General features: G+C 35.9%; 1 protein-coding gene and 1 long non-coding RNA gene across 2 annotated transcripts in view; one reads left to right on the forward strand and one right to left on the reverse strand.

Moving 5' to 3' along the window:
• The first annotated feature begins 5,048 nt into the window (after positions 1-5,048).
• On the forward strand, positions 5,049-15,348 carry LOC136833315 (uncharacterized). Its single transcript, XR_010851417.1, has 4 exons — positions 5,049-5,322; positions 10,056-10,181; positions 11,225-11,292; positions 13,728-15,348. It is a non-coding gene; the product is annotated as an uncharacterized lncRNA (long non-coding RNA).
• Bcat (Branched chain amino acid transaminase) overlaps positions 14,394-27,703 on the reverse strand; it is a 71,504-nt gene continuing 58,194 nt past the window's right edge. The window contains exons 6-8 of the mRNA XM_067095307.1: positions 17,861-17,975; positions 17,265-17,419; positions 14,394-15,149 (exon numbers count right to left, since the gene is read on the reverse strand). Of these exons, the coding sequence (XP_066951408.1) occupies positions 14,961-15,149; positions 17,265-17,419; positions 17,861-17,975 (459 nt within the window). The 3' untranslated portion in view covers positions 14,394-14,960. The remainder of the gene's footprint in view (positions 15,150-17,264; positions 17,420-17,860; positions 17,976-27,703) is intronic.

The raw sequence follows: 27,703 nt of genomic DNA on the forward strand, positions 1-27,703 counted from the left end.
AAAACTCTGGAAAGATGGAGCAGAAGAGATATTAGACAGAAGTGCTTAGTATACAGAAAGCGACACAGTGCCTGCAAGGGATCTAGATTTTTTTAGCCCGGAAACTTGAAATTGTGATTGGGCAACTTTATCTTTCCGAGATGAAAGCAAACACAAGGAGATCTCTATTATCGAACGTGATTAAGCCTACATTTTATTAGGATCTGATCTTATTGCCGTATCTGGTTGCTAATACCCTTCTGCACTGACAGCAGTCCCAGTTCGAGGCACAGCTGTCTTCTGGCCACTGAATTAAACGCAGGATCGTGACAATGTGCAACTCAATCCTCCTCTGTGCCACACCTCCAGAGATTTGCTCCGTTGCATAACCTCAATTTTGTGTGAGGTCTCACACCGTTGCGTTTGCTTGACGAAGGCAAAGTGGATGCTTGGTATAGCTTTGTGAAGCATAAAATTTATGTCTAAAGTTTAGCTTATGACTGAATGTTGAACGTGCTAACTAACAGACATTTCAGGAAAAATTTCTTATACTTGGCAGAAAGAATGACCGACTTGACTTAAGTCCTCAAGCACAATAAATTAGGTCAGCAACATTTTGTAAACTCTCTCAAGAATCTTTTTCAAGGCCAGGCTTTCAAGGGTAGTTGTAAGGCCACGCAATAACCTTCTAATATACGATATCACGCTACAAGCAATAATTGAGTCGGTAATTTCAGTACACTTTTTGATGGTAGAAAGGGATTTTGAACCTTTTCTTGCATTATAAAGAGGAAAAAATATGTCAATTAGTATTGTCTCATTAATGGCCTCATCAAAAGACAAGCGACATCAAAGAATAAAGCAATGACTTTGACGAAAAATGTCGCCAAAAGAACGGAATACTTTTTCATAAAGCTAATTTTTCTGTTGTGATGGAAGTAATAACGTTCAGTTTGATGCAAAGGTATCCTTTCATGCTATTGAGCATTATTCAGAATCTCTGACGTTCCATTAATATTTCAATTTCTTCTGCTGTTACATTAAAATGTATGGCATTGGATATAGATTGCAAAAGTTACAATATATAGCTTAACTACATACAAATCCATTCATTCAATTCTTTTGATGTCGCAGTGCGGTCTGCATCATTGAAATTAATCACAGAATCACTACGATTATCCTTGTTACCGTGAATCTAAAACTTCGACTGGAACAGGTTTGGTCGAGGACCTTGAGTCTGGTTTTCCATCCTATACTTTGCGATTTCCTTTCATGATACATTATCTAACACGGTAAAATTTTTAGACCTGAACACTGACGTGTACATTACCTCAATCAAATTAAGTATATTTGGTTCCCCTTGAATTCTCGATAGATTCAAGATGATATATTATTCGTCAGTGATCATGAGCACAGTGATAAAAATGTATTCAAGATCAATATGCTTTGTCAAATTGCAAAACAGCAGTATCTTACGTACTCGTTCTTCTTTTACTTTTTATTCCGGTTTTTTCTCCACTCTTTATATCGCATATTTTTACAACCAGAAAAACTGAAATGCAAAAAAGAAAAGTCTCAAAGTCGGGTAAAACTGAACTCGGTTTTTTTTTATAAGTTACGTCGACCCAGCGTCGACCGAAGACGTTACAATCGTCACCAGTTTCTGACAAAGTTTTTCTTCAGTCATTTGCTTGCAAGAGTTGAGTGTGGTTTGCCTTTTTGCTTAAACTTCGACAGTTTTCCTTCAAACTTACGCTAGAATAGTCACAAACGTAGTTAATTAGATATTTTAAGTCGTAAATCACTATCCTTTGGAATGAAATGATACGTCAAAATGAAACTGAACGAGCGAGCGGTTACTTGTGTTAGACCGACATACATTATAGATGTCGTTGTGGGTAAAGACACCGCCAGCAAGTGAGACGTGGAACCACAGACAAGGACAAACTGACCTTACGACGTACCTGCCTAACATCATCTTTAAATTTCATACATTGTTGATCCAATTCTATTAATACTTATGTTTTAACAACAACTAACTTCCGTTAAGACACGGGTGATCGAACAGGAAAGAAAGAGCTACGGCCATCTGCTCTAAAATATAATGCATAGAAGAAGAAATTGTTGTTTTAGCAGCATTAAACTCGGGCCCCTCATGAATAGCAAAAGATCTGCGAAATTCTTCAACTGGGGCGTAACAAAACCCAGCAAAGAAATCATTCAAAATGCAAATCCGGACTCGCCTGAAATTTGCATTTAAAAAACTTGCTTTACGCGATTAAAATGCTGATCTGATTTTTGGACCTCAGTGACTTTCGGCCCCGAGTTCAAGCGACCTGTCTTGGCTGTGGTCATACAGAATTTTAAGCCAAAATTAATGAAACGAAATTCAATCCCCTTTTTTTTCCATTCATTTTCTTTGAATTTGCATTAATGATTACACTCATTCCTGCATATTCATAGTGTGCATAAGGATATAGAGAAATTATTCTTCCCGTACACTATACTAACAGTGTGACTGCTTTTCAGTCAGCACTATACTTTTAAGTTGCTGGAGCAGGAAAGAACCTATATGGAACGATGCATGAAAAGCTCTTAGAAATGTTAGTGATTAGGCTTGTGTAATCAGGTTTTTCCAGGGAGGATTCATTATGCGCTGAAAGTTCGTTGCTATGTGCCATTACCTTTTCTTTGTCATTATTCCTCCAAAACCATAGTCAGTCTCATGTCATCGAAAGCACATCAAAACTTCTTGAGACTTTTAGCCTTAAATACGTTAATATGTCTACATTTTTTCATAAAACTCATTTTGCGTAATGAAAACTTCTTCTAACAAAGATGAGAATCTCTTTTCTAAAGGCAAAATCTTAAACGTAACTTACTCGCTTATCTCACAGGAAAACAGGGCAACAGATAGACTATTAAGAGATTTGGAGTTTCGATTCAACGACGAAACATCTCTCCCATTACACAGTGGACCAAAACGATGAACCGTCTTGCTATGCAGCGACTACCTTATAATAATAAGCTACTGATTCCATTCTTCCTCCGTTCATGTTAACACTCACTGATTCACTATTCCATCTTCCTCCTCCCCATTTACGCTCTGAACCTTGTCCTCCTGCGAACACTTTCACTAATATCTGCTTTTTCTATTCTCTACGCCCAGTCTACACTGTACCGTAAATACTGTACCACTGTACACACACACACACACACATTATATATATATATATATATATATATATATATATATATATATATATATATATATATATATTTACATATATGTTGTGTTTATGTATGTATATATTTACATATATATATATATATATATATATATATAATGTGTGTGTGTGTGTGTGTGTGTGTGTGTGCGTGTATGTGCATGTATAGTGCACTGAGAATTTAACTTGTCAGAACTATCAGGTAGACATTATTATGGACATAAAACACTGGAAGGTGAACTAGAAAAGATAGTCAAAACTATTTTCTGTAACAGTGAATTCTTGTAATGTTCACATTTCCTTACACTTCTTTTTTGCTTTATGTTTTGCTAAACTATGTACTGATGAAATTCGACGGACTAGAGACAAAACCTTTTGAAAAAGATCATCTATGGAAGGATATGGAACCGCTGCGACTCTCACCTGTGGGAAATCATTCTCATTTAACAAATTGGTTTCTCTCGGCAAATTAAATACCTCCTTCAGATTCTAATAAAGCCAAATGAGAAACCTCCTCCGTCTAGAATTCATTTTGTAGCTCTTGTTTCTGTCAGACGAGTCTTTATTTTCTCCAGCTACTAAATAAGATATATAGTCATGGTTAGTGTATTTATTGTTATTTTATGTTAAGGTTTTAATGATCAAGCTCCGATTCATTTATATGTGTATAGAATTAATGAAATGCCCATTTAGAAATATCACTTTTCCCTCTACCCAAGGGCACTTCGTCTCCTAAGTGATGATTTCAGTGCTATAGAGCTTTTTACATTTTAGTTCTGTTTCTCCTCTGGAAGATTTCTGCATCGAATTTTACAATACCACTTGACAAAGTGACCCAAATATATCTGTTTTCAGAAGAAAATCAATTTTTTTTTTCAGAGCTGAATATAAATTTGATGTAATTCAATGCGTCTCTGTTGTCTGCTCAAAGATTTTTATTCATTTTGCATTTGTGTTTTACTTTTAATCTGTCAGTTTTTTATCAATATTCTGACAGCTTGTTTTACCACACATTTACGGCAAAACACCTTCAAGGTGTCTCATATTAAAAGGAAAAATGTGAATTGCCTAATATTTATTTGTGCCAAGTACGATTGCTAATTTGAATTTTGTTTTTTTGTTTTTAAATTTTGAAATAATATTTGATAGAACATAAAATGAAAATTTAGACAATAGCAATTTTTTTTGTCAACGGCCGACATACAGTAGTTGCTAGTACATATTTTTATTGTATTTATTTCAACAATTTATGTATGAACAATGAAATATCTCCCAACTGTAGCCTATATCAGTGGTAATTTACTGCATAATTCATAATCTATAATGCTTTCCTATAATTTCATATGCCTTGCATAAAATCGAAGGCTACAGCCTTGGCATAAACAAAATAGGTTACAATTACTATGAAGTTACTTGGTTGTTTTTATTTCATAGTTACTCTAGCACCCAATAGATGTCTATAGCAGTTGTGCTAGGAATTTCTGAGAGGAAAAATATCTTTCTATAAACAAGAAAATGTTATGAAATAGTTAAAATTTTTGGATAGGCAATATATTCAAGTTAAAAATATAAGTTCCTTGGTAATTACCACAGAAGTCGATGATTGCAGAGGAACAATAAGTTTCATTCCCATATGTGACTTACGAATGCAAATGCATTTCATTTTAATCTTGTCATTCAGAAGTTCGCATACTTCTGCAACATCCCCTGAGATTCGGCAGTATTTAGGGAAATGTAAATGGATATTTGTGAATATTTATTTTTGTTCACTCCAAAGTGAGTTCAAGGGTAAAAATTTATGTATTTTTGTAAAATATTAGCTGGCCACAAAGAAAGGATTCTCGGAGTTGTACATCCTATTAAAGCCATAACACAATAGTGACTAAACAATACACAAGATATATGTGAAAAATTTCTACGCCGTAGTATATTTCAGTACGTTCTCTAAACTGGATATCCTAAAATATTTTTAAATTAACGAGAAATCGTTAAAATGGTGTTGTCAAGATTCAAGAAGTTATTGGAACCCTTTCCTGGTGAAGGCTGCTACCAAGTCCTTCCTATTTGCGGCCGACGTTTATGTTGTTGAGTGGTTCCCGTTGTTAAAGTAAATGATGTAAGTCTTTTCCAGGTTCAAAATATCTTCATTTGTATGTATACTGGTCAGATTAAAGCATTATGTAAGCACAACTGTGAAAAGAGTGCACTGCACACACAAGCCAAGATAGTGAAATTTTAACGGGTTTTGCTCCTTTGTATATTGAATTTATAGCCTCATTAGGCTATTGAAGCTTCATGCTCTTGGCCGACATAATTCGGGCATGCATACGGAAATACCTTGCGAAAATCTGCCAAAATCTAGATTGTGGCCATAAGCCGCAATCTAGGGTCATACTTAGAGGTGTAGGTCAAAATTTAGTCATATATACCATTTTCATGTTAGACTCTACTGATGTGTTGATGCGACTTGAATTGTAGCGGAAGATCAAAGTATATAAGTATACCTTAGTTTTACCAGACCACTGAGCTGATTAACAGCTCTCCTAGGGCTGGCCTGAAGGATTAGACTTATTTTACGTGGCTAAGAACCAACTGGTTACTTAGCAATTGGACCTACAGCTTATTGTGGAATCCGAACCACATTATAGCGAGAAATGAATTTCTGTCACCAGAAATAAATTCCTCTAACTCTTCATCAGCCGGCCCAGGGAATTGAACTCAGGGCTCATTTCAGTCGCCAAAGTTATTGTAAGGTTGGGTGATATGGTCTTCTTGAGTCTCATTTGTCAAGTCCAGGGAAAGAGTTTTTAAGGTTTAGTTATTATTTTTCATGATTATTTTCAATGTACAAGTTTTGCAGGATCAGAGAAGCCCCAGAGACAGAGTAATGATGTCTAGCTGTGGAAAGTAGTAAGTTTTATGTGTGAAGCATAATTTTTCACTCATGCTTAATGTCAGTTTTAAATGTGGGAGGTTTTTTTGTTCTTGACTCCTTATAGTACAAGGACATTAATCTCTTGGAAAGTTCTTCTTTCGATCATATTAAGTCTTTCGAATCTTTTTTAAACTATTGTCATGCACTAGAGCAAGGACTGAGTGCTTAGGTTAATAGGGTTAAGTGTAAGTAATTAGGATGCAACCTTATCATTTATTTTGCAGTAGTCTAACTTTGGTCAGGTGGGGACTAGGGCTTGGTAAAGATGTAGCCCCCTAGGTTAGGTTAGGTTGGGAGTCTAGAGCTAGTTAAGGAAGCAGCCCCCAAGGTCAGGTTAGGTAGGGGGTATAGGGCTAGGTTAGGTTAGGTAGGGGTCTAGGGCTAGATAAGGATGTAGCCCTAAGGTTAGGTTAGGTAGGGGTGGTCACTCCTTCGCTAGGTGGAACCTGGTCCTTAGGGTAGTTTAGGTTTAATTATTCCTTGTACAGTATTTTAATTGTTTTGTGTCCCCACCCCTCAGCCCAAAACCGCTGCCTTCCCACTGTGGTTCCCCAAATTTTAGGACTATAAGGATGGGGTCCACTATCTTTAAAAGCACATATTTTCCAAAGAAACCAATGTCAGAAGCATTCAAACCTTATTTAAATATTAAAAAATATATGTAATTTAATTTAAGTCCAAAGTGCAATAAGGGTTTAAAGTCAAATTTTACCGAGACATTTATCAATGAATATTGCTACTCACTCAGATGCTTTCCAAGTTCTTTGTGTATTTTGAAGTTCCTGCTAGTAGGGCTTCTGATAAGATATTTTTTTCCTTTGTTCATAGTAGGTAAAGCTGGCCAGTTTATATTCAACGCCATATTTCCATTTGAAAGTGTGGAGATGTGGACAATGCTTAAACCTGTGATTATTTTGTTTCAAGTTTCACCAATTTGGTGGGATTTTTAAAATCAAGCCTTCCCTTAAACCAACTTCACTTATTAATCTTTGCTTCTTTAGTTCAGCCATGTCACTCATGTTCCCTGAATTATTTTGGTTGTATTGCAAAATGTTGCATGAAATATTTTGGTTTCTTCTGTTCCTGGCACTCATTTTGGTAGCATTTCAGTAATTTTAAAGATACCAGACCCCTATATATACTACAGTCAATAGGGACCACAGTGGGAATATGGAGTTCACGGGTTGGGAAAAATACAAAATACGTTTATACAGCGATGTAATATAGCCACCCCAGATACTAATGCAAGTTCTGATTCTGACGAGGCAAGGCTTATTGAACATTCAAATTGACACTATGCAATAGAAAAGTAAGGACATGGTGACCTATGTTAAGGGGAGGGGGGTGTCCAGGGGCTGAAGGCCCCCTTTCCCCTTGACTCTGTGAGGACCAGATGCTGTAGGTTAGATTTGGATCCCTATGATTTGTATTAATTTAGAGTGCCCTTGGTTAGATAAAGTTGGAGGGTATCCAGTGAAGGAGAGAAGACCCAATTAGTTTAGAATACTTAGGTTAGAATACTTCTCTGTATTTCACTCGTGTTGTATTCTCCCCACCCAAATACCGTGGTTTCCCACAGTGGTTCGACATGATTATAGAATGTAAGTTAGTCCAGTATCTCTAAAAATACTAATTTACCTTCAAAATAAATGCCAGAAATGTTCATAACAATAAAACGTAGAAAAAGCATATTTTCTCTTCAGGAATACAATTAGGACTCAAAGTAAACATTTGCTGAAATTGAAACACCATTATTATTTGATTAAGGCAAGAATGTAAGCTTACTAAAGAAAAGTACAACTGCAAAATAAGCATAACTTAGACTTAATTAAAGTACTGTAGACATCTTAGTACTAGTACTCTTGTAGAAGTAGTAAATCATATTGGTGGTGAAATTTATGGTAAATGATGGCTGGGAAATGTACAGTCAGCATTTGAGGTATAGGAATCTAGAAATTTCAAATGTAGATATACAAAAGGCCAAAAAAAGTTAAATGTAAAACGTTATTAAATGCCACTAAAGCGCAGTATTGTATTTCATATTTTAAAAGGAAATATCTCTGAAAGGGGTATGGGGTTTGATTGCAGCATTTTTATGGCTCCCGTTTCCTTCCTCTTTAACATCTTACCACCAGATAGATAGTCAGTTCCACAGTTCATATTGTTTCTGAATGTGAAAACTTTGCCAAATGATAAGTGGTATCATGACAGGAATAGTATAGCCTTAGCTTCTAGTGTGTTGTAAAGGTCTAAACATTTACGGTTATGTTGCAGACAATTTTGGCTTTCAAAAAGATCATGTCCTCTTCTCTGAAGGCATTTTATGTACCTCTTGAGCATTTAGGTAATATAAAGGAAATTGGGAAAAGATGTCTCTTCCCATGACTAACATAATTATTGCATTCTTTTTCAGGGAGTGTATTTCAGTATGCACTTGAGTTTTCAAAATATTTTATAGTTTTGTTTGCCCTACAGGACCGTAATCAGGAGTGAATGACCCCTGAGAAATTTGAAAAGCCTTTAGGTTATTATTATTATTCAGTAGATGAAACCTATTCATATGGAACAAGGCCACTGTATTAGGGTAGTAAATTAGTAATGCAATGCATTTTCGCTGGAACTTCTTAAGTGAGGAATAAAGGACCTCTGGAACTGAGAAGTTCGACGGCAAGGCACAATAAACTGCATATTGGTGCTACTGTTCAGCAAATCTGGTTGCTCTCGGCAGATAAAGGAGGATCAGGATCAATTGTGATTGTGAAAGATCTGTTGAAATACAATTTATGAAAAAGTGACAAACAAAAGACCATCTGTTGATGGTCCAAGTCATAACTGCTACTATTAGGAAACAGAAACCCACCACCACAAACCGCTTTATCTAAAAGAGATAAAGCTCTGGAAGCATTTGTTGACAATTGAATTAGATGTTTCTCAATGGTTAGATTCGAGTCAAAAGTTACACCTTGAATAGTTAAAGCTTCAGACTCGATCAGCAAAGTTCCGTTCACCTGGAGGGGGGGGGCCGGATGGGATGGGAAATCTGTACAAGATCTACTAATTAATAGTGTTTCATTTTACTAGAGCTCAGCCTCATACCCCACCGACTACACCATACCCTGATCTGGTCCATGTCCCGATTGAGGCTGAGGGCAGCTTCATTTCTCATAAGTGGAGACTTGACCACACCCACAAGTATTGCATCATTGGCATACTGTACTGAACAATCTTGTTGATCTCTTTTAGATGGAGTGGTTTGTGGTGGTAGGTTTCTGTATACTACTAGTAGCAGTTATGACTTGGACCATTGGCAGATGGTCTCTTGTTTGTCACTTTTTCATAAGTTGTATTTCAAGAGAGATCTTCCACATTCATAAATGATCCCTGATCCCCTTTACCTGCCGAGGAGCAACCAGATTCATTGAACAGCAACACCAATATGTAGTAAATGTGCCTCCATCAAACTTCTCAGTTCCAGAGGATGTCGTGGAATTGGAACTAAAGAAGTTCAAGCAAAGATCCAAATGCACCACCACCCTAATACTATTCTTGCATTTTAATACATTTTTATCTAGGTATTATTATTTTTCTCTTTTTTAGTAAGTGGGATTCCCTCTTTGTATTTCCCTTGTCTCCTCTTACTTCTTCCTGATGAACGCCGTAGTCTTTGGAAGCTTGAATTTCAATTCAATGGCTCCTGTGGGCTTGTTCCATATGAACGGGTTTCATCTGAATAATAATGGGCCGTTATGATACTTTACAGTACAGTACAGAATTTACAACTTAATGCATATTGGAGATTTGCACAACAGCTTTGGATATAAAATTTAATGAGTTCTGAAGGCTTTTATGACATCATGGATAGCTATGGCTTCAACTGAATTTATCAGGATCTGATCAAAGTTTATTTGTTTCAGGCTGATCAGCCCCAAAATTCACAGTTTGTACGAGGGATTGAGAGGGAGAAAAGTCTTGTCCAGGCCTGTTTCATGCATTCAAGTTGACCAAGGCCTGCATTTTGTCTCCATCTACAGCTTTTAAATGTAAGGCAATAAAAAAACTAGAGCTGTTACACTAACTTGATTAAATATGAGACTTAAGGACTGCTTTTGCTGTTAGAAAGTAGGTTCTGATACTTGAATAAAATCCTTGGCATTCTAAGAACAGCAACTAAAAATTGTAAATGAACTGTACAGTGCAAAAAATCTGGTCTTACAGGGGATAGTCCCATCTGCACTTTGTGTGGTGCACTGTAGGCATTACTAAAGGGTGTTTGCAATATGTATTCCTTCCTAAAGTATTCGGAACCTGGTATTCTGTTGCACAAGCAGTTAGTCTTTAATTAGATGTTTGTCAAAGAATTTTTGGCATAAAGTCTGATGAATTTTCAGTTTGGTAAACAGTACAAAACATTCTGAATCTGGGAAAGTGGTTGAATGACGCATGAATGAAGATTAATCATTTACAGTTTTTGTAATCTGTCATTTATCCAGAGTAGCTTTCTGCTATCAGTAATGAATGGCAGACCACCCATTATCTCCAACAATGAAGTAGATACTCTGTTTCATAATGAATCCAGACTTTGCTGCTTTTGAAAGAGAAGCTTTTCTGGTAGGTTCTCCTTCAGTAATGTTGGTGCCCATTTCACAGCATTTTGTTTAAGTTTAATGACCAGAATTCCATTTTAATTGGACTTGATTGATGCACATGACATTTCTGTCTTATATTGTAAGTTTGATGTGCAAGTTAATGTCGGAAAAAAATATTTAAAAGGGTTTTATTATTATGAAACTAGTAGATTCATTTTAATTCATTATTAACAGTGAAGTGCTCACTTCACTGTTGTTCTTGCTGGATGAAAAAACTCAAAATCCAAGTTTGGTTGGACTGAAATTATCCATGATTCCTAGTGCTGTTGTTAAAAAATATGGATGCAATATCAACGCTAAAAGTCAAGGTTTGTCGCTAATGTAACATAGAAACACTTAGGAAAATATATTGAAAAATATTAAAGGAAAATATATTGAAAAATATTAAACACCTTTATCATACACAATCAATACTGAAGAAACAAATTTTATTGCAGACTTCGACAAAAGGGATGCTGATCTATTCACTGGTTTGGAGAGGATGGTTGCTGTTATGAAATTGAAGGTAAGTCTGTCTAATAATGAAAAACTTTCATGACATATTCAAGTTTGTCTTTCTGCTTATTAACTTGAAACTTGCAAGTCTGTAAAACTGGTTTTCTTTACGTGTATTGCTTTTAAGATTAATTGAAAATACTTTTATTTCTCAGCTATTAAAAGTGCAAGGCCTTGAAATGAGCTTGTTAGAACCTAGTGATGCAATTTATTAAAGGTTTTGAGTAATGGGATTATCACAAATCCACAATAAATCAGAAGCTAGGTAACCTTTCAGTGGTCAATGAACATGAAATTACTTCCTTTGGAACATTATAGAAGATAGAAAGACTCATTTGCATAGAGCCAAAAAATTGTGTAAGATGATAGAAATACTCATTTGGATGGAGCCAAAAGTATAGAACTGAATAAGTTGAATTTACAGAAATTCAAGGTAGTCAAATTTTTTCATTTTTGAAGGAGGAAATTATGGTTGAGTTTGCTGGGGTGCATAGGTTTTGGGTCCATGAATTCTTTTAGTCTTTGAGAGCTAGTTCAGCCTTCTCTGTCTTTTCTCCAGTAGCTAGGATTTAGCTATAATGCAGTGTGCTAAATGGTCTTCAGGAGACAAGTCCTGTGGTAGAGAAAGTTATGATGAGCAGTGAAGTTGTCATTTTTCCTAAAAATTATTTTGCCATCTTGGAGGCTTTTTCAATGACCAAATCAAACCAGGGAGATGAAAAACATTGAGATGAATTTTTTCCATTTCAGGTGCCAAAACTTCAGATTTAGAGGTTGGTTTTACAGTCACTCAAAATTATGAAATTTAGTGGTGGGGAATGGGGTCTGGGACAGAATGAAATTGAAATAGAAGTTAGACTATGATTGCTGCCAGTAGCTTTTAAAATATTTATTAGAGCTTTTTTGATAAAGTAACCAGTAATTACTGTATTTTATAGCATATAAGACCTCCTTTTTTTTTCTCTCTCTCCAGTGAAAAAGGCTCAAAACATTCACTGTGCTTTTACCTGCAAGTTTGAGGTTATCTGGAAAAGTAATGGTTACCCGTTTGTCATAGACTACAGTACCAGTATTTGTAATTAAACCAAATTTCATAATACTGCAATATTTCAAGTAGTGAATATAATCATGACTATTACAGTATTACAGTTATGATTAATTTTACAGTAAAATCCCTCATAAATGGCACCTTAAGGAACAAAGGGTTGCCTGATATTTGAATTTGCAGGTTGCATTAGAATTATCCGAAAATGCCATTTGTGTACAGTACTCTGAACAGTCTTCGTCATTCATTATCAAAAGACATACCGTACCGATCTTTCACAGTTATTTTAAATAATTCCTGACATTTTAAACCAAACATTATCCTACATTTTAAACCAAACATTATCCTCCACTCGCTTAACTCTGATTGGAGAGCATGATTCCATACATCAGTGCACTCTCTCAAAATAATTTTCATGTAAGCTACAATTTTATTTAAGCACTTATTGTCACTGTTGAAATTAATGATTAGAGGCAGAGAAGATGGAAGGGAAGGTTATGAAATGTTTCAGCTGTTCCTTAGCTGCATTTCTTTTCTATTGTAAATTTCAGTCAAGTTATAATTAAAAGTATTTTCTGCTCCTAATTGCATGATATGTCCAGGTTCCCATATTGTAGCTATATATTTCAATGATGGTAAATGTTTACATGTAAACTTTTTTTTTTTTTTTCTTAATACCCCTTCAAAGTTTGGGGAGGTCTTATATGACCAAGGGTTTTATATGCCGTGAAGTACAGTACATTAGGAAAATCAGCTAGAGAAGTAGAGGTTTTTAGTTTTCCTCTACATAAAAAGAAATCTTGGTACAGCACTGTATTACAAAATTCTGGATCTTTAATTTTATCTCTTAGTAAATTGGCCAGTTGCTGGTGTGTTATACAAAGTAGCTTGGTATTTGAGGAGGTTGGTTTGAGCTTTCAATTCTTTTCTGAAAATAAACAAACTGGGCAGGGAGGGGAAACATAGGTGGTGCTAATAAGTTTTATCAGATTCGAGTGTTGAAATGGACTTGACAGGTTATAGCCATTCTGGGGTAAGAGCAATGTACAGTATTAATAATCACTTGGCCACAAATGTAACTATTTTACCGGTTGAAATTTACTCTACAGAGTTCCTATCAGTTTTCTGTTAAATTTGCATTGCAATCCTGATCTTAATTACTGTACTTACTGTAACTACCTGGGTGAACAGGATTTCAGCAATGTTTTATACCAAAAAACAAAAAAAGTGTTCAGCCATGAGTCATTGCTGTAGTACCTGTCCCATCTGTGCCCCCTCAAGAAAAGGGACCTGCTTATTGGATGCTTGTAGACTGGTTGTAGCTAATTGTCTTGATTTTAATACATTGTAGGTCATATATCTCCATGTTAAAAAATGTCATTGACTTTTTTTTTCCTCAGAAAATCAGAAAAGCTCACAAGCAGAAATCAGTGCCCCAAAAAAGGTTACACCAATCTCACCATGGAATTCCAGAATCTGCTGTGAAAGATGAGAGTTATTTTAAAGAAACTACATTATTGTGTCATACTGTGCGGAGTATAATCATACCCAATTTTACCATTAAACTTATTTAGGATTAGGCTTTTGGTATTATGCAGTTGAAAGAGTTCAGCAGTGATTTTTAGTTTCAAAGTAAAAGCTCATTGATTCTTAACATAAAGGATAAATCTGTATGATTGAGGATACATACTTTTCAAACCCTGTTCTTGCTAGTTTAGTAAGCTATCTTATAGCTCAGTATGCTTTAGTATATGTAGTTTTGCTTTTGGGATTGTTCCGAGCATTTCAAGTTATAGTTTTTCTGTTACTTATATATCCTCTTGCTTGGCATGTTTCAGGATACAGTACATAGTTTTGTACCTAAATATCTTTTCAGTTTAATATCAGGGAGCAGTTTGGTTTGAGGATAAATAGTTTTGTTATATCAAAGTAATTTACTACTTACTACCCTAACATATGGCATCTTATGATTCCTTCCAAAATATACTGAAAACATTTTCACAGACTGCAGTAACACTTACTTTTCCAAGAAGCTAATATGAAAGAAGGAGACAAAAATGCAGAAATGTAAAATATTTTTATTTCTGTCGAGTAAATTTATCAGAGTGAAATGAATCTAGAAGAATCTATAATCTACATCACAATATCATAACAAAATCAACTCAGTTAAATAAAAATAGATTCTTGGAAAAATAGCTACTAAAAAACTAAAAAGAAATCCATCTAAAAAAGATATAACCTATGAAAATATGTACTCCTAAAGCTACATATCACAAAATTAATACGTAACACAAGCTGATCGTTCAGTTCAATCTATACCTTCAGCAGGGTATTAGTTAATGAAAGAGCCTATTCCTCAACTAAATGTACCTGATTAACAATGGTTCCTAATCTATGGGGAATATAACTATAATGTGTAACCTTACTGAAAAGTGGCTCTCATCAGTGAACATATTTCTCTTTACTTCACATCCCCTTGCATTCACAACTTGGCAGACTGCACTAAGTGCAGTATATAAATACTGTACAATAAATAACTCAAAAATACATTGAGAATTGGACTATTTACCAAAATAGCTTTTCCTAAAATGTACATAATTGTATACGACCTACAAAAGACAATCACATATTTATTATTCAATAGGTACGCTCCACGGGTGTTTTACTCTACCATACTGAATATCTTTAATTGCCTCAAAGAATCTTTGGGTCAGTGGCTTTTCATGCTCCATTGTTGGAATTTTGATAATCTTATCACCATAATGTATTGCACCAACAGGTGTAACCACTGCTGCAGTTCCCGCTCCAAAGACTTCCAGTAGCTGAAAAGAGAGTAACTGACTTAGAAACTTTTCCTAATACCTGGTGGAAAAAGGCTACATCATTAAATGCTATTACACTGTAAAACCTGTTAACGGAATGCCTTTGATAACTGTAGATGGCCAAGTAACCTACTGAAAGGGTTTGATGACATTTTTTGTTTTACTTATTTTCATCCTAATAATAAATTTTTATTTGTAATATGATTTCAATAATCTTCCAGTTTTGAATGATAAATAACTAGAACTACATAAAGAGCATCATATTAAATACCACACACAGATTAAAACAGAATCTTGCTGTAAAAAAATATGCTAAAACAGTCATTAATACCAGGTGTTCTTTGAAAACAGAAATCTTACAAATACTAGTCTAAACTTAAAAGAACGTTACAAATGAGCTGAGAAACTACATGATAATTGTGTTTTAGTAAGGGCCAAAAACACAAATATCAAAATTTTGTTCCAAGAAAGTACAATACAATTTATTGAACTCTCCTTCAGTTTGTTGGATAACGGAAAAAACTAAAAATTTACTGCATTCTACCACATTCTTTCAATAGGCAAGTTTTTTACCAATATGGTAGCCTTCATGCATTCCGATAAAGGTGAAAAACTGATGATGCATATTATGGCATAAATTTCAAGTAAAGGGTTGATCACCATATTTGACACTTCAAGGCTTACATAATTTTCTAAAAAATTATTTGTTGCAGGTTTGGTTGCCTGGGACTACCAAAACAGTAAAAAAAAATCAGATTAATGGAACTTGACTACTATGTTACAGTACAACAAATCCCACTGTTCAGCACCTGATTACTAATATAACCTGTCATTAACCATACATTACTTCAGAAACAGTCCCACTCCATACATATTTTGATTATTTGGAACAAATTTCAGATATTTAAAACAACTTATATTTATTATATTTATATTATATAAATTATATATTTATATTATATAAATTATATATTTATATAAAGAAAACAACTCTTAAATTGTAAATCTGATAGCAATGTCAGTGATATTTGCTGATACTGTTTAAACATGTTCTGGCTGAACAACAAAACATTTATAAACTGGAAAGGTAAGTGTACTGGTTGTAAAGTTCTATTCCTGAATATTATATGATTATATATTTCGACACTATTTGTTCACACATTTTATTCAAAAAGAGCAACACAGGTTAAACATCAATGATGGTAGTGTACTGCTAATCACTGATAAATACTGCTTATAAGTGACCAATAAAACATGCTTAGTAACCTGGTTACTGTATTCAGAATTTTTGATCATTCAAATTTGTTTAGTTCCACAGATTCCGAATGATTAACTTCTACCACACTTTACTGAAACAAGGTTAACTCACAGAGAGGAGAAAGCAACATGGATGAATCTGCTTACTAATAAGCCTCTATATTGGAGAGGGTAGAAAGGGGCAGAGTCAAATGGAAATTACAATGAAGAGAAAAAAAAAAAAAAAAAAGAGATTACTAAGAAAGAAAGGACAGCGGTGAACTTCAATAATAATAGTTTACTGGAATATTTTATGATATGAGGACAGAGTTCCATTATTGTAAAAATGGAGAAATAAAGAATACTAGCACAAAATGCAAATTTCACTAAAATATGCATTATTCACAAGGTTCAACCAAACCACCAAACTAACATTCTCAGCTCTCAATAAGGCTGAGAACTGAGGGGTTTGTCTTCCCCACACATATTACATCTTTAAAAACCTAATGATTGGATGAACTGAAAATACACAGGACTGATGTTCAGCATTCTGCATCCTGGGATTGAGCTGTGTTGATTAATCACCTAATACCCCAGATTCCAACAAGACGTGGCACTTGGGTCATCATGAAATAACTGGGACCATCAAATATTGCCTAATCTTAATTTTAGGTTTCAACATGAAATACAGTTATACCTAGTGTAGCAGTATATATGAACATGGCAGTCAAAATAAACAATGACTAAGACCGCAAATTTCCCATATGAGAGATGCAGGATACCTGTATCCACTGCTGAGATTAAACTTATTAGTATCAGCCTTAAAAAAATTCACAAAGCAATACATATTCAATATGGACAAAACATTGACTGTCTTACTTTGCCTTCACTTTCAGCTTGAACTATTTCTGCCATTGTAACATCCCTCTCCGAAACTGTGAATTCATTCCATTCCCGTCCTAATGACAACAAGGAATCCCTGGTTACACCTGGTAATATTAAACCATCAAGTGGAGGTGTTGCTAGCTCCTTCTCTGCAAGAAATGAGCAAATATTCATTAGATGAACTCTAACAGAAACAGATTTTCATTACTTTTAGGAAAGAGCATTGCATCACAAGCTTCTGGTATGATTATAATCATAAGATAAGAAAGAAAAACACTAATTTCTAACTTCCTTTCATGGTAAAAAAAAATTGCATAAATGGCTCCCAAATAACACATGCATAATACTGTCAGTAAAAAGATATACATTACATAAAAAGGTAGATGGGTAAAAAATCTCTTTTTTTAATTACTTGTAACATTAAATAATTCCTTCTACCAAAAATAATAAAACACAAAAAGTGGATATTTTTACTATAAAAAAGTATGTAATTAATAATGTTTGAAGTCTTTCTCATTTGATATACCCTGCAAAGTATTTTAGCAACAAATGAGCCTTCTTATTTGTAAATCAAAAGCAAAGTAACAAACCTCCATTTCCCTTGTCAAAGAACACCATGAGATTCATAGCACCAACTTCAGTAATTCTGTGCTCTGGTCCAAATAACCACAGAACTTGCTGAAGCCCTCGCCTTTCTGCGGTTTTCTGGAAAACAAAGTTCAAATAACACTAGGTAAAAATTCACTATATTTGGTCAGTAAATCAAGTGTACATCGCAGTGCTCAACCAGAATATCTATACCATTTTCATAAGAAAAAATACAGAAGTAATAATCATGATGGATTCTAAAAGCTACATAAAATTCATGGTTGTTCTCTTGAATAATGACAGCCTGACATTTGTAGTCCCTGATCTTTGCAGGTGATAGTGTTAGTGATAATGAAGAGAATATACAGAGGCTGGCCAAAGAGTTTTAAAATTCTGAAAAGTAAAAGGTGAATGTTGGAAAAAGTAAAATTACAAGGGTAAATGGAAGAGACGGCTATGGAGCAATATATGTTAGTATGGATGTTGGAAAAATGATACAAGTATTTGTGAGTAAGTGTAATAAATGACAATGGCATGAGAGGTGGTGTGCAGATTAAGTGAAGGCAGATAGGCTTGCAGGACCTCTACAAAAGGTGTGGAAAAGAACCATGACAATGGAAACAAAATTTAAAATATACATGTAAGAAGGGATTTTTCTGCCCACTCAAATTTGTAAGGAAGTGAAGTGGGGTTGTTGAATGTATATAAAAAAAAATAGTAAAATGTTGAGGTGACGAAAAGATGTATCTGCTTTTAGGTAGTTTGGTCAGGTGGAATAAATAGAAAAGGCTAGGTTGGTGACAAATGTGTATAACTCTTGGGTGGGAGGAGGTAATGGAGACTGACGAAGCGCAGGTTAAAATGAAGAGAACGGTCTTTGGAAGGAACTCCATTTCCCAACAAACACATTTCTTTCATCCCCTTCACAGGTCCCACCTTAAAATTTTCTGGTGAATGTTCTAAAAAATAAGTCAAACTACAGTATTTAATCGGGAGTCATGAAGTTTGCCCATACAATATCATAGAAAATTAAATTCTTCACATAAGTTACCACTGGACCTCTTGGGGCATACATATTCTGGTTCTGTTCTCTCTGGGAATCAAGATCTGCAGAACCATTAAAGTTCAAGGACTAAAGCCTAGTGTAAAATCCATTTTTCACCATCTCATGTATAATCAGTGGTGGTGTTACATGATTAGGAATACAAAGTCACAGTCATTTTGACCATCCCCAGACTTGACAGTCAGAACTTTGAGGTCAAGAATAACCCAAATGATTGGAGAACTGAAACTGAACAAATTCTCTCAACCACTTCCTCTTACAGCCTCCTCCCACGATAGAAATACTGTAGTCACCTCTTCACTTTAGGCCACCTAAAAGGAAGATGTCCTAAATTTCACTGATGTTCACAAAATTAGCTTTAAAGCAAGTGATATTTCCAAGTACAGTACTCTCTTGTTTTGTTTGGAGGAAAAATCCTGCAGTTATGGTGCCTTTGTTTATGCCTCTCCAGTATACTACTTCAACTCCATTTGGCCTGACATTCACAGGAGCCCTGTCTCATTCCCAGTAGTTCCCCTACATAACTTTCAGTGGTTTATCTCTTTGTGCAGCTCTCCAGGAAGTAACATCAACGCAAACCTTACCTAATTCTGACACAGAAGACCATACATTTGGGTATTTCAAATGTGTTCGTTCTGTTTTGCTGTTTCTAAGCAGAATACACATTTGATATCAACCTTAGAAAGAACTTATGTTATAATTAGTAAATGGCAAACAGGCCATTCATTAACTATAATTAAGTTTCCAGGGTTGGAGTCACATGTTGTCTTCCCAGATCCACTTAGGTAACCGATGGATTACATAAGGCCTAATGATAACACAATGCTGTCATCCAAGAGAAACAATCAATTTGGTTGTAACTTGTCAACAACTTTTCCCGTGCATGCCACTTCATCCAATCCTGTCTCTTGAATGAGCAGCAGCACTCATCTCTGATAAAAGGCTCCTGGACAGCAAGTGAGCAGTACTTCCTTGTAAAACCAAGAATACAGACAGCCACATGGGGTCAAACAGCTCTGAAAGACTTTTTTCAAGTTACACAGTAATCATATTATTGGATGGTTCCTTTGGTCACCCCTAGGAGGGCACTACTTGTAGAGTTACTTGTTAGGTCAACTGTACATAATGCTAAAGGTTCTTTGCAGCAAGCATTTGGCTCCAGATCCACTGAATTCTTTATTTTATACAGTACATCAATTTCATTTGGTCTCTTCCTTCTTAGCCGCCCAATTTTTTTTCACTAAAATTTTTCTTCTGTCACTTGAAAAATAATCCTTCCAACCAGCCATCAGACAGTCAAAGGGTGCAACTCTACTGCTCAACAATACCAGTCTCATTTAAAGAAAAGGCAGGGTCACCACATCTTGGCAACCCTTTAGCAAAGATCACCAGGCAATAGCTTCCAGGTTTGCAGGAGGCTTACACTGGAGGCTTTATTCATGTTAACTTTTCATGTTGTCCCTTATACTTTTCAGCATTCATCTTTAGGACAAGGATGCACACATCTAATTTGCTCCCCCTTTGGTCTTAATATCTTCACTACCCATCGCCTCTCTCCAAGTCTTGGTACTACTCTTGCAATGGATAAACTTGTACAATCACTGGCTCTTCCTCTTTTGGATATGGTCCTCCGCATGTTCTTGCCATGGCTACCTGAAAATCTTGGCAAAATTGTCCTCTCTCATTCCATGCAAGACTCCTGCAAAAATAAAAGCCACTTGGATCATAGGGTCCTCCTCTTTGAAGAACGCCACCTTACTAGGTTTAGGATCCTAGACTGTCAATCCCTTGCTAACCATACCTCTGACAGTGCTGCTCCCCATTCTGTTCAGCAAATTGTTTGTCTTGCCTCTAGCACAGATACTACTCCAACTGCAATGTAGATTCTACTTCATCATTCTCCTATGTTACTGTAATTGCTTCTGACCAGACCCCAGGTCCTCTTGACTAAGCTACTGACAGATTCCAAGCTCTTGAGAAGAACTATTTTTCCAGGGGCAAAACCCATTTTGAAGCCATCAAGAAAAATTTTGTGACAAGAATTCACTCTATGAAAGTTCATCTCTAATTTAATCTGAACTTCAATGTTGTATCTCTCCTAGGTCTCCCCATTCTTCTGCCAATAATTATAAGAACACCAGATGGAGGGTGGCATTAGCCCGCGCCCCTTTTTTTTTTTTTTGTTCCACTAGAGTTCCATCATGTCACAAAACTTCAATGTCCAAGGACCCACAAAAATTCATTCCAAAATGTTGGTTACTCCCTTCGCAAAGATCACTAGAGCTTGACTTTTGATCTCCTTTACCAGCTTGGAAGGTGGATTCCCTGGGGCAATTATGGATTGCCATGTAATGACTCATTATATGAAGTAACCCCCACACTAATTTTATGTTGACTGGTTAGTGGACCTCCTGCCAGACCTCACCGCAAAAGCTCATGTATTTTCCCAGTTTCCTTTGATTACCTCACCCAATTACTATATGCCACCTCCTCCTCCCAGTATAGTATACCCCGAGGTAATGGCTCTTAGCCATTGCATTTGGATAGCCTTTCTCAAAATTATTGTTTTTCTACTTCCTGTTTGCCATGCACATACTAAGTACTCATTATTACCTTCTTTTCTAAGAACACTTTAATCCTCTTTACCCTTTACCTCTTCACATCTTCAGCCATTTAACCTCAGACCAGTATGCCTTTTCCACTGTCTTGTATCTATACAAAACAAATGTGATATACAGGGTGCTGAAGTAGAGTAAAAAAAAAAATTTTCATGTTGAAAGCAATGATTGTGCTAAAATACTCTTACCAGTAACTTCACCTCTCTTCTTTTCTTAAGCTTTGTTGCAGCAACTGTTAAGCCACTTTTCACTCGGCTTACTTCATTTCCATTTTCATTACAGATTCTTGGTACCTAATGCCTATTTGAAGACTGCCAAGTACAACAGGTCATTTCAAGTGATTAACCCTTTTTTACAACGAAGCTGTTGTTGCTTTTTAAAAGTCCCTTATATCCTTACTGACAAACTTTGCCCATCACATTTGTTGGAAAGTAAGGCCAGCTGATGATAGATAAACCACATTTTTTAAGCTTCATGGCCAAACATTCTAAGAATTATGAGAACAAATACATGGTATGCTTAGTTTTTTATGAGAGCAGAAAGCAAAGAGAATGTGTCAAAAATGTTGACTACTCAGAGGAAGGAAGTGTGGGCAAGGACAAAGGAAAATGGCTGTATCTTGGAAGAAGGGTCCATCGGCAGAATGCTTAGCCTAAAAATATTAATGCATGAAACCAGTCAAATAAGAAATGAATTACCAACAAAATTACATCACTAGCTGAAAATAAAAATGGTTTTACTATTGAAAGAAAGACCAAACAGTCACTAGAAGAGAGTAAAAGTACTTTTTGATCTGGTATAAATGTTGTCTATAGAGCTCACCAGACAACTGGCCTGGCACACTTAAAAGGAGTTAAATGTCCCTCCCTAAAAGGAAAAACCCATGAAATACACTGGAAGATTACAAAATAAGTGATGTACATCAAAGTATGTACTGTGAAATGATCTCTTGAAACTAATAATACTCAGTACCACTTCAAGAAACACTTTACACTTGAATGAACTCATAAGACTGATGAGTATAATCCACAAAATAAGGACACTTAAATGTGGCATAACTCAGCAAACAGACAAATCCACTGAGCAATAAAACAAAGCCACCATATCCATCTGGTATATGAATACAAAATGAAACTCAATACACAAATACTTACAAACCCAAAATAGTAAAAATAAGACTGCCGTAATCAAGATTAATCAGACAATATATAATGCACCATTGGAAATTCAAATTGAAAACTATACGAAACAATTTATATTCTGTGGCCAGAATAACCAAACCACAAACCACTCAGTTCTATATAGTCATTGAAAGCACCTTTAATGAGGTAACAGTTTCTGCAATTATTCACTTAACACCAGTTTTTGCTCTTACTGAAGCACCCGTCCCATGCAAAAGCCGAGTTGAGTAATAAAGCAACTCAACCAGATAAATACACTCTGTCCTACAATTATACATCATAGGCAATTTATAAGAAATATCAAATACCCTTAATAATTGTAAAAGAAAAGTATGTATACTGTACAGTTATTAATGTCACATGGTAACAAACATGGCAATACTGTACTTCCATGAAAAATCTTATGTAAACTGGCACTGCTATGGATTTCTTAGTTTCTTATGACATCTGCCTTATAAATGCAATCATATTTTAGTTTACATAGAGCAAGTTATCAGTTTCCAAGCCAAAAAGGATAGAAAATCATGTACAATGGCAAAGCACAGCAAGCAAAAGTAAAAAATAATTGCTCTACCAGAACTTATTACTTCTGTACTCAAAGGCCTCAAAAATCCTCTTTTCATCATAATAAAACTCAATTAGGCTTGGGGACACTGCATAGTTAAAAATACTGGTCCCAGTGATCGCTGTACGTATTGAGAGGTGAATTTTTAACAGGTCTAATATAGTCAGAAAAATCAAAGCGTAAAAGTTCATGGCTTTCAAAACCTTCGAGTAAGCATCTTAGTTCAATCTAAAAATGACATTCTGCTAAAACACCTCCCTTACATTACAGTTTGTTCCCTACATGGTCAATCTAAGTTGACCTCAACAGAATCTAGCGGGACAATGATTTGTTTTTAAGGATTATTAATTTTAGAATGGCTTAAACATAATCTATTCTTAGCAACACCAATACAAGTGGCCTCTTCTAAAGCATCAAAGGGTAGTATCTGGGCCAACTTAAGTGACCCCATCATTAAGGGAGAATTATATGAAAACAAAGCATATGGATGTTAACACTCACGTAATCCTCATGGATGATTATCAGAGCAGGCAAATTTACATATTCTGAAAACAAGAAAAAACAACTCTAAAATTTGACCATTTTGGTCTGGTACAAGGACACCAGATAGCTGACCCATGAATGATCCACTTAGAAATGAAACCACTGATAAGGGAAAAAATGCTTTTAGTTTACCTAATTTAAAAAAAAAAAAAATACATAAAATATCTCTGCAACAGGCAAGTTCAGAGCAAGAGGTTTAGTGAAAAAAGTACTGTGGGAGATATTTCCTGCTATAAGAGCTGAGTACAATGGACATTTTTTGCAGTCTAAATACTATCTCATTTTAATTTCATTTGGTAGCCTGACTACCTAAACTTCTAAAATAAAAATCTCATGATAAAGATTACACCTATATTGGAAAAAGTAGAGGTCACTTACATTAAGTTATTTAAATATCAGTTTAAGGATATTCCACTCTTCATTGTCCAATACAGTAAATAAAAATGGTTACTCATATACTGTATAAATTCACAGAAATTTATAAAACTGCATTTGGATAGTTGGTAATGTTGTGCATGTGGTAAGAATATTTGGTAACTCTGCTTATAGGCATAAGCAGACTGAAAAAGTTATTGTATAAGCAGTAGACCAGGAAAAAAGTTTTGGGGGCGGGAGAAGGCAGGGTGGAAAGGTCGAGCAGGATGAGTGGGAAGGGGCAGGCAGGCGTTTTACTCCTTGAGAGCTTTCGCAACTGCTATAGATTTAAAAGCACTATGTCACTTGGCAAGTCATCACATTTCACTTTGTTTATCACTTTTGACTGGCTGAGACATATATGTCACCAGCACAAAAGCATATGGTAAAAGGTACATGGGTGGGCAAGCACTCGTGTTTTGTAAACTTTTGCACTAGCACTGGTGTTAACACACACAGTATGTATATCATTACACGTCATTGTGGTTTTTAGCTTTTGAATGGTTGATTGATTGTGTGTCATGATAGCATCGTAAAAATTTTCTTCTCTACCTTTCTACAAACAAAGAGTATCAACACACTTTGTAGCAAAGAGCGATTCTCTCCTTTGTCCAGTTCCACGTCAGTTCTCGGTATTCTTGCTCAGAATGGTTGTTGGGGTGTCATGTGTCATGATGCTTTCCCCAAAACATACTGCTTTTGTTGTGGCGTTTGCAGCACTACAGGTGCTGTTACTGTTGTATGCGGTTCTGTGTCTGATGTGTAAGTGGTTCTGTGTCTGATGTGTATGGCCCCACTGCCTCCTAAGGGGGGCTCTGAAAGTCCTGATTCTTTACAAAATTGGTGTAAATTTTCAAGTCAATCAAGGATGGTTGGCCAAGGGCACGTATCACGGAGGGTGTTAAAATGTCCATTCTACCCTGCAGGACAACAAGGCTGCTAATGACAAGCTTAAGAACTATGCTACAAGGTGATGTCAAACCCCATAAGGAGGAAGTTGAGCAGTCAACTTGGTCTGGTTTTCTCACCACAGGGTTGCTAGTGTGCATGTACACAGTACTGAGTTGAAGGCTGCCGCAATGAAGTTCCGCAGGTCTGCATGGGATTGCAGACTTTAAAGCATCCAAATGCTGGCTGTATCGGTTCAAGATTGAACATGGGCTTTCCAACAAGAAGACTCATAGCAAAACTTTGGATGCTTCCAAGGAGGGAATAGAAGAATTTGTTGAAAGACTTTATGAAAAAGGAAGGCCTTTTTTATGTCAAATCTACAATGCTGACAAAACTAGTCTATTCTATCTCTCCTTGCCCACTAACACTCTGGCTGATGAGAATGAAAATCATTTACCCAGTCAAAAGCTAAAAGCTTTCAAAGCAATGCATGTCTGCTTTGTTTTGTGCAAATGTTTTTGGTGGGCATCACTCAAACCAGTGGTAGCTGAACATGCAAAACAATCATGTGCCCAGTGTGGGTTGAAGGATAACCTCCCAGTGATTTGGTATCACTTGATGAAGACATGGTTCACCTCCAAGATCATTTCCAATAGGTTCCATAACCACTTTGTGAGGAGGTTATCCATCATCAGACACAAGACCTCAAAATTGTTAGACATTCCACCACAACCCAGTTGGTTGGTGAGGAAGGTCATATTAGGGTTACGTTTTTGCCTCCTAATATAACTGTACTCACTCTATCAATGGACCAAAGTGTTATTGACAATGGCAATGCTGGAGGAAGTGCCTGGAGGAGACGATGGTGGTGTTCAAGGACAATCAAGAGAAGAAGCAATACTTGGATACATGGGGGGGAATGGAGTCTGAAGGATCTTCAAAGGTACTTACTGAAATCTGCCATCTACAACTTTGCAGATGCTTGGAAGGACATCACCATACAGACCCTGTGGCACATTTAGAATCCTATCCTGAATGGCAAAGAGGGAATGATTGCCTTCCAAGGCTTTGATGTTGACAATTTTCAAGCTCAACTCACCATAGGAGGCAACAATATTCCCAAGGATGACATGTGTGAGTGACAACCATGGCGATCGTGGCTTCCAACTTTTGTCCAACAGTGAGATACCTACTGCAGTTGATACAGATAAATTGGTGGAGAAAGCCCTGAAGACAATGAAAGCGACAAAGACAAGTCTGCAACACAACCAGCACCTTCATATAAACACGAGGATATCTTCGATATGTTTATCGAAATTATGGAGAATCGCAACATCAACCACAACGCCTTCCCCAAGGCATTGGAGTTTGCTGAGAGCATTTGAGAACTGCTGCGGATGGTGACTGCAAAGCAGAAACAATATTCTTGTCATCAGAGTACCCTCAACAGCTTCTTCAGACCCCCTTGTGCCCAAGCCCATCACCATTCACTCCTCTGGTAACTCAGTCATTCAGCTAAGAAACACAGGTGAGCATTTTGGCAACATTTGCTAATATGAGAAGTTCATTCAGTCAGGACACTGATGTCTCTGCTGCCCTCTGACAACCAGGACCCTCTAGGCAGTTGAAACCCTTTCTGGCCATTTCTTCGCTTCATAATATTGAGGAGGTACAGGAGGTACAGGACCTTAACTATAAGTGGTGTTGGAGGATGCGGAGGAGGAGGAGGAAGACTGGAATATATTTTAATATCATAGGGAAGCCCTATGATTTTATATGTATCTCACCCACAATACCCAAAAATAAAGTACATTACATGAAACAAGTTGCTTTTATAAACTCATGACTTACAGCCAATCTGTGCAGTGCTTCTGATGTTTACTGAAGATTTTCAAGAGATAATGACCCTGATATACACCCTAATTTTGCAAATATATCTCTGGAAAATCCAGCCAGCATACAGTACTTGAATTACATAAAGGATTCAAAAGATAAAAAATAATGCACATGACCTAGATATTTTGTACAGCTGCCAAGTTAGCAAACTGGGATCTATTTCATCCTTTCAGCACTGTTACAAGTAAATACAGTACAAATTACCTTCATATATTGTAGAGATTTACCCTAATATGCAAAGCCTATGGACATTTGAAAAAGTTCCCATCTCAAAACTGATCAAATTAACACCTCTATACAATTTCAGAACAATAATTTCCATATCTGAACTAGCACTAGTTAACAAAAGTACTGTACGAGGGATCGTTATAATTTTTTGCATATTTAGAGTGCTGTTAATCTAAAGCTTATCAATTCAAAAAATAATGTTGTTAGTAAAATGTTAAATCAGTACATGAACACTATATCTTTTACTACCAACCACTTGAGTACCACTTCACCTTACCATCGCTACAATATTTTTCTAAAGTTTCCTTGCAAATGTACATTTATGTTTCAGCTCATACATAAGTACCTTGAATCAAGAAACTTGCTTTCTGACTCAATGTCTATATGAAACAATTAGGTTCTTGTGATTAATTTTTCAATGTAACTAGTAACATCCAAGAAACATC

Source organism: Macrobrachium rosenbergii, chromosome 51 (assembly GCF_040412425.1).
Source record: "Macrobrachium rosenbergii isolate ZJJX-2024 chromosome 51, ASM4041242v1, whole genome shotgun sequence".
NCBI classification, from domain to species: domain Eukaryota; kingdom Metazoa; phylum Arthropoda; class Malacostraca; order Decapoda; family Palaemonidae; genus Macrobrachium; species Macrobrachium rosenbergii.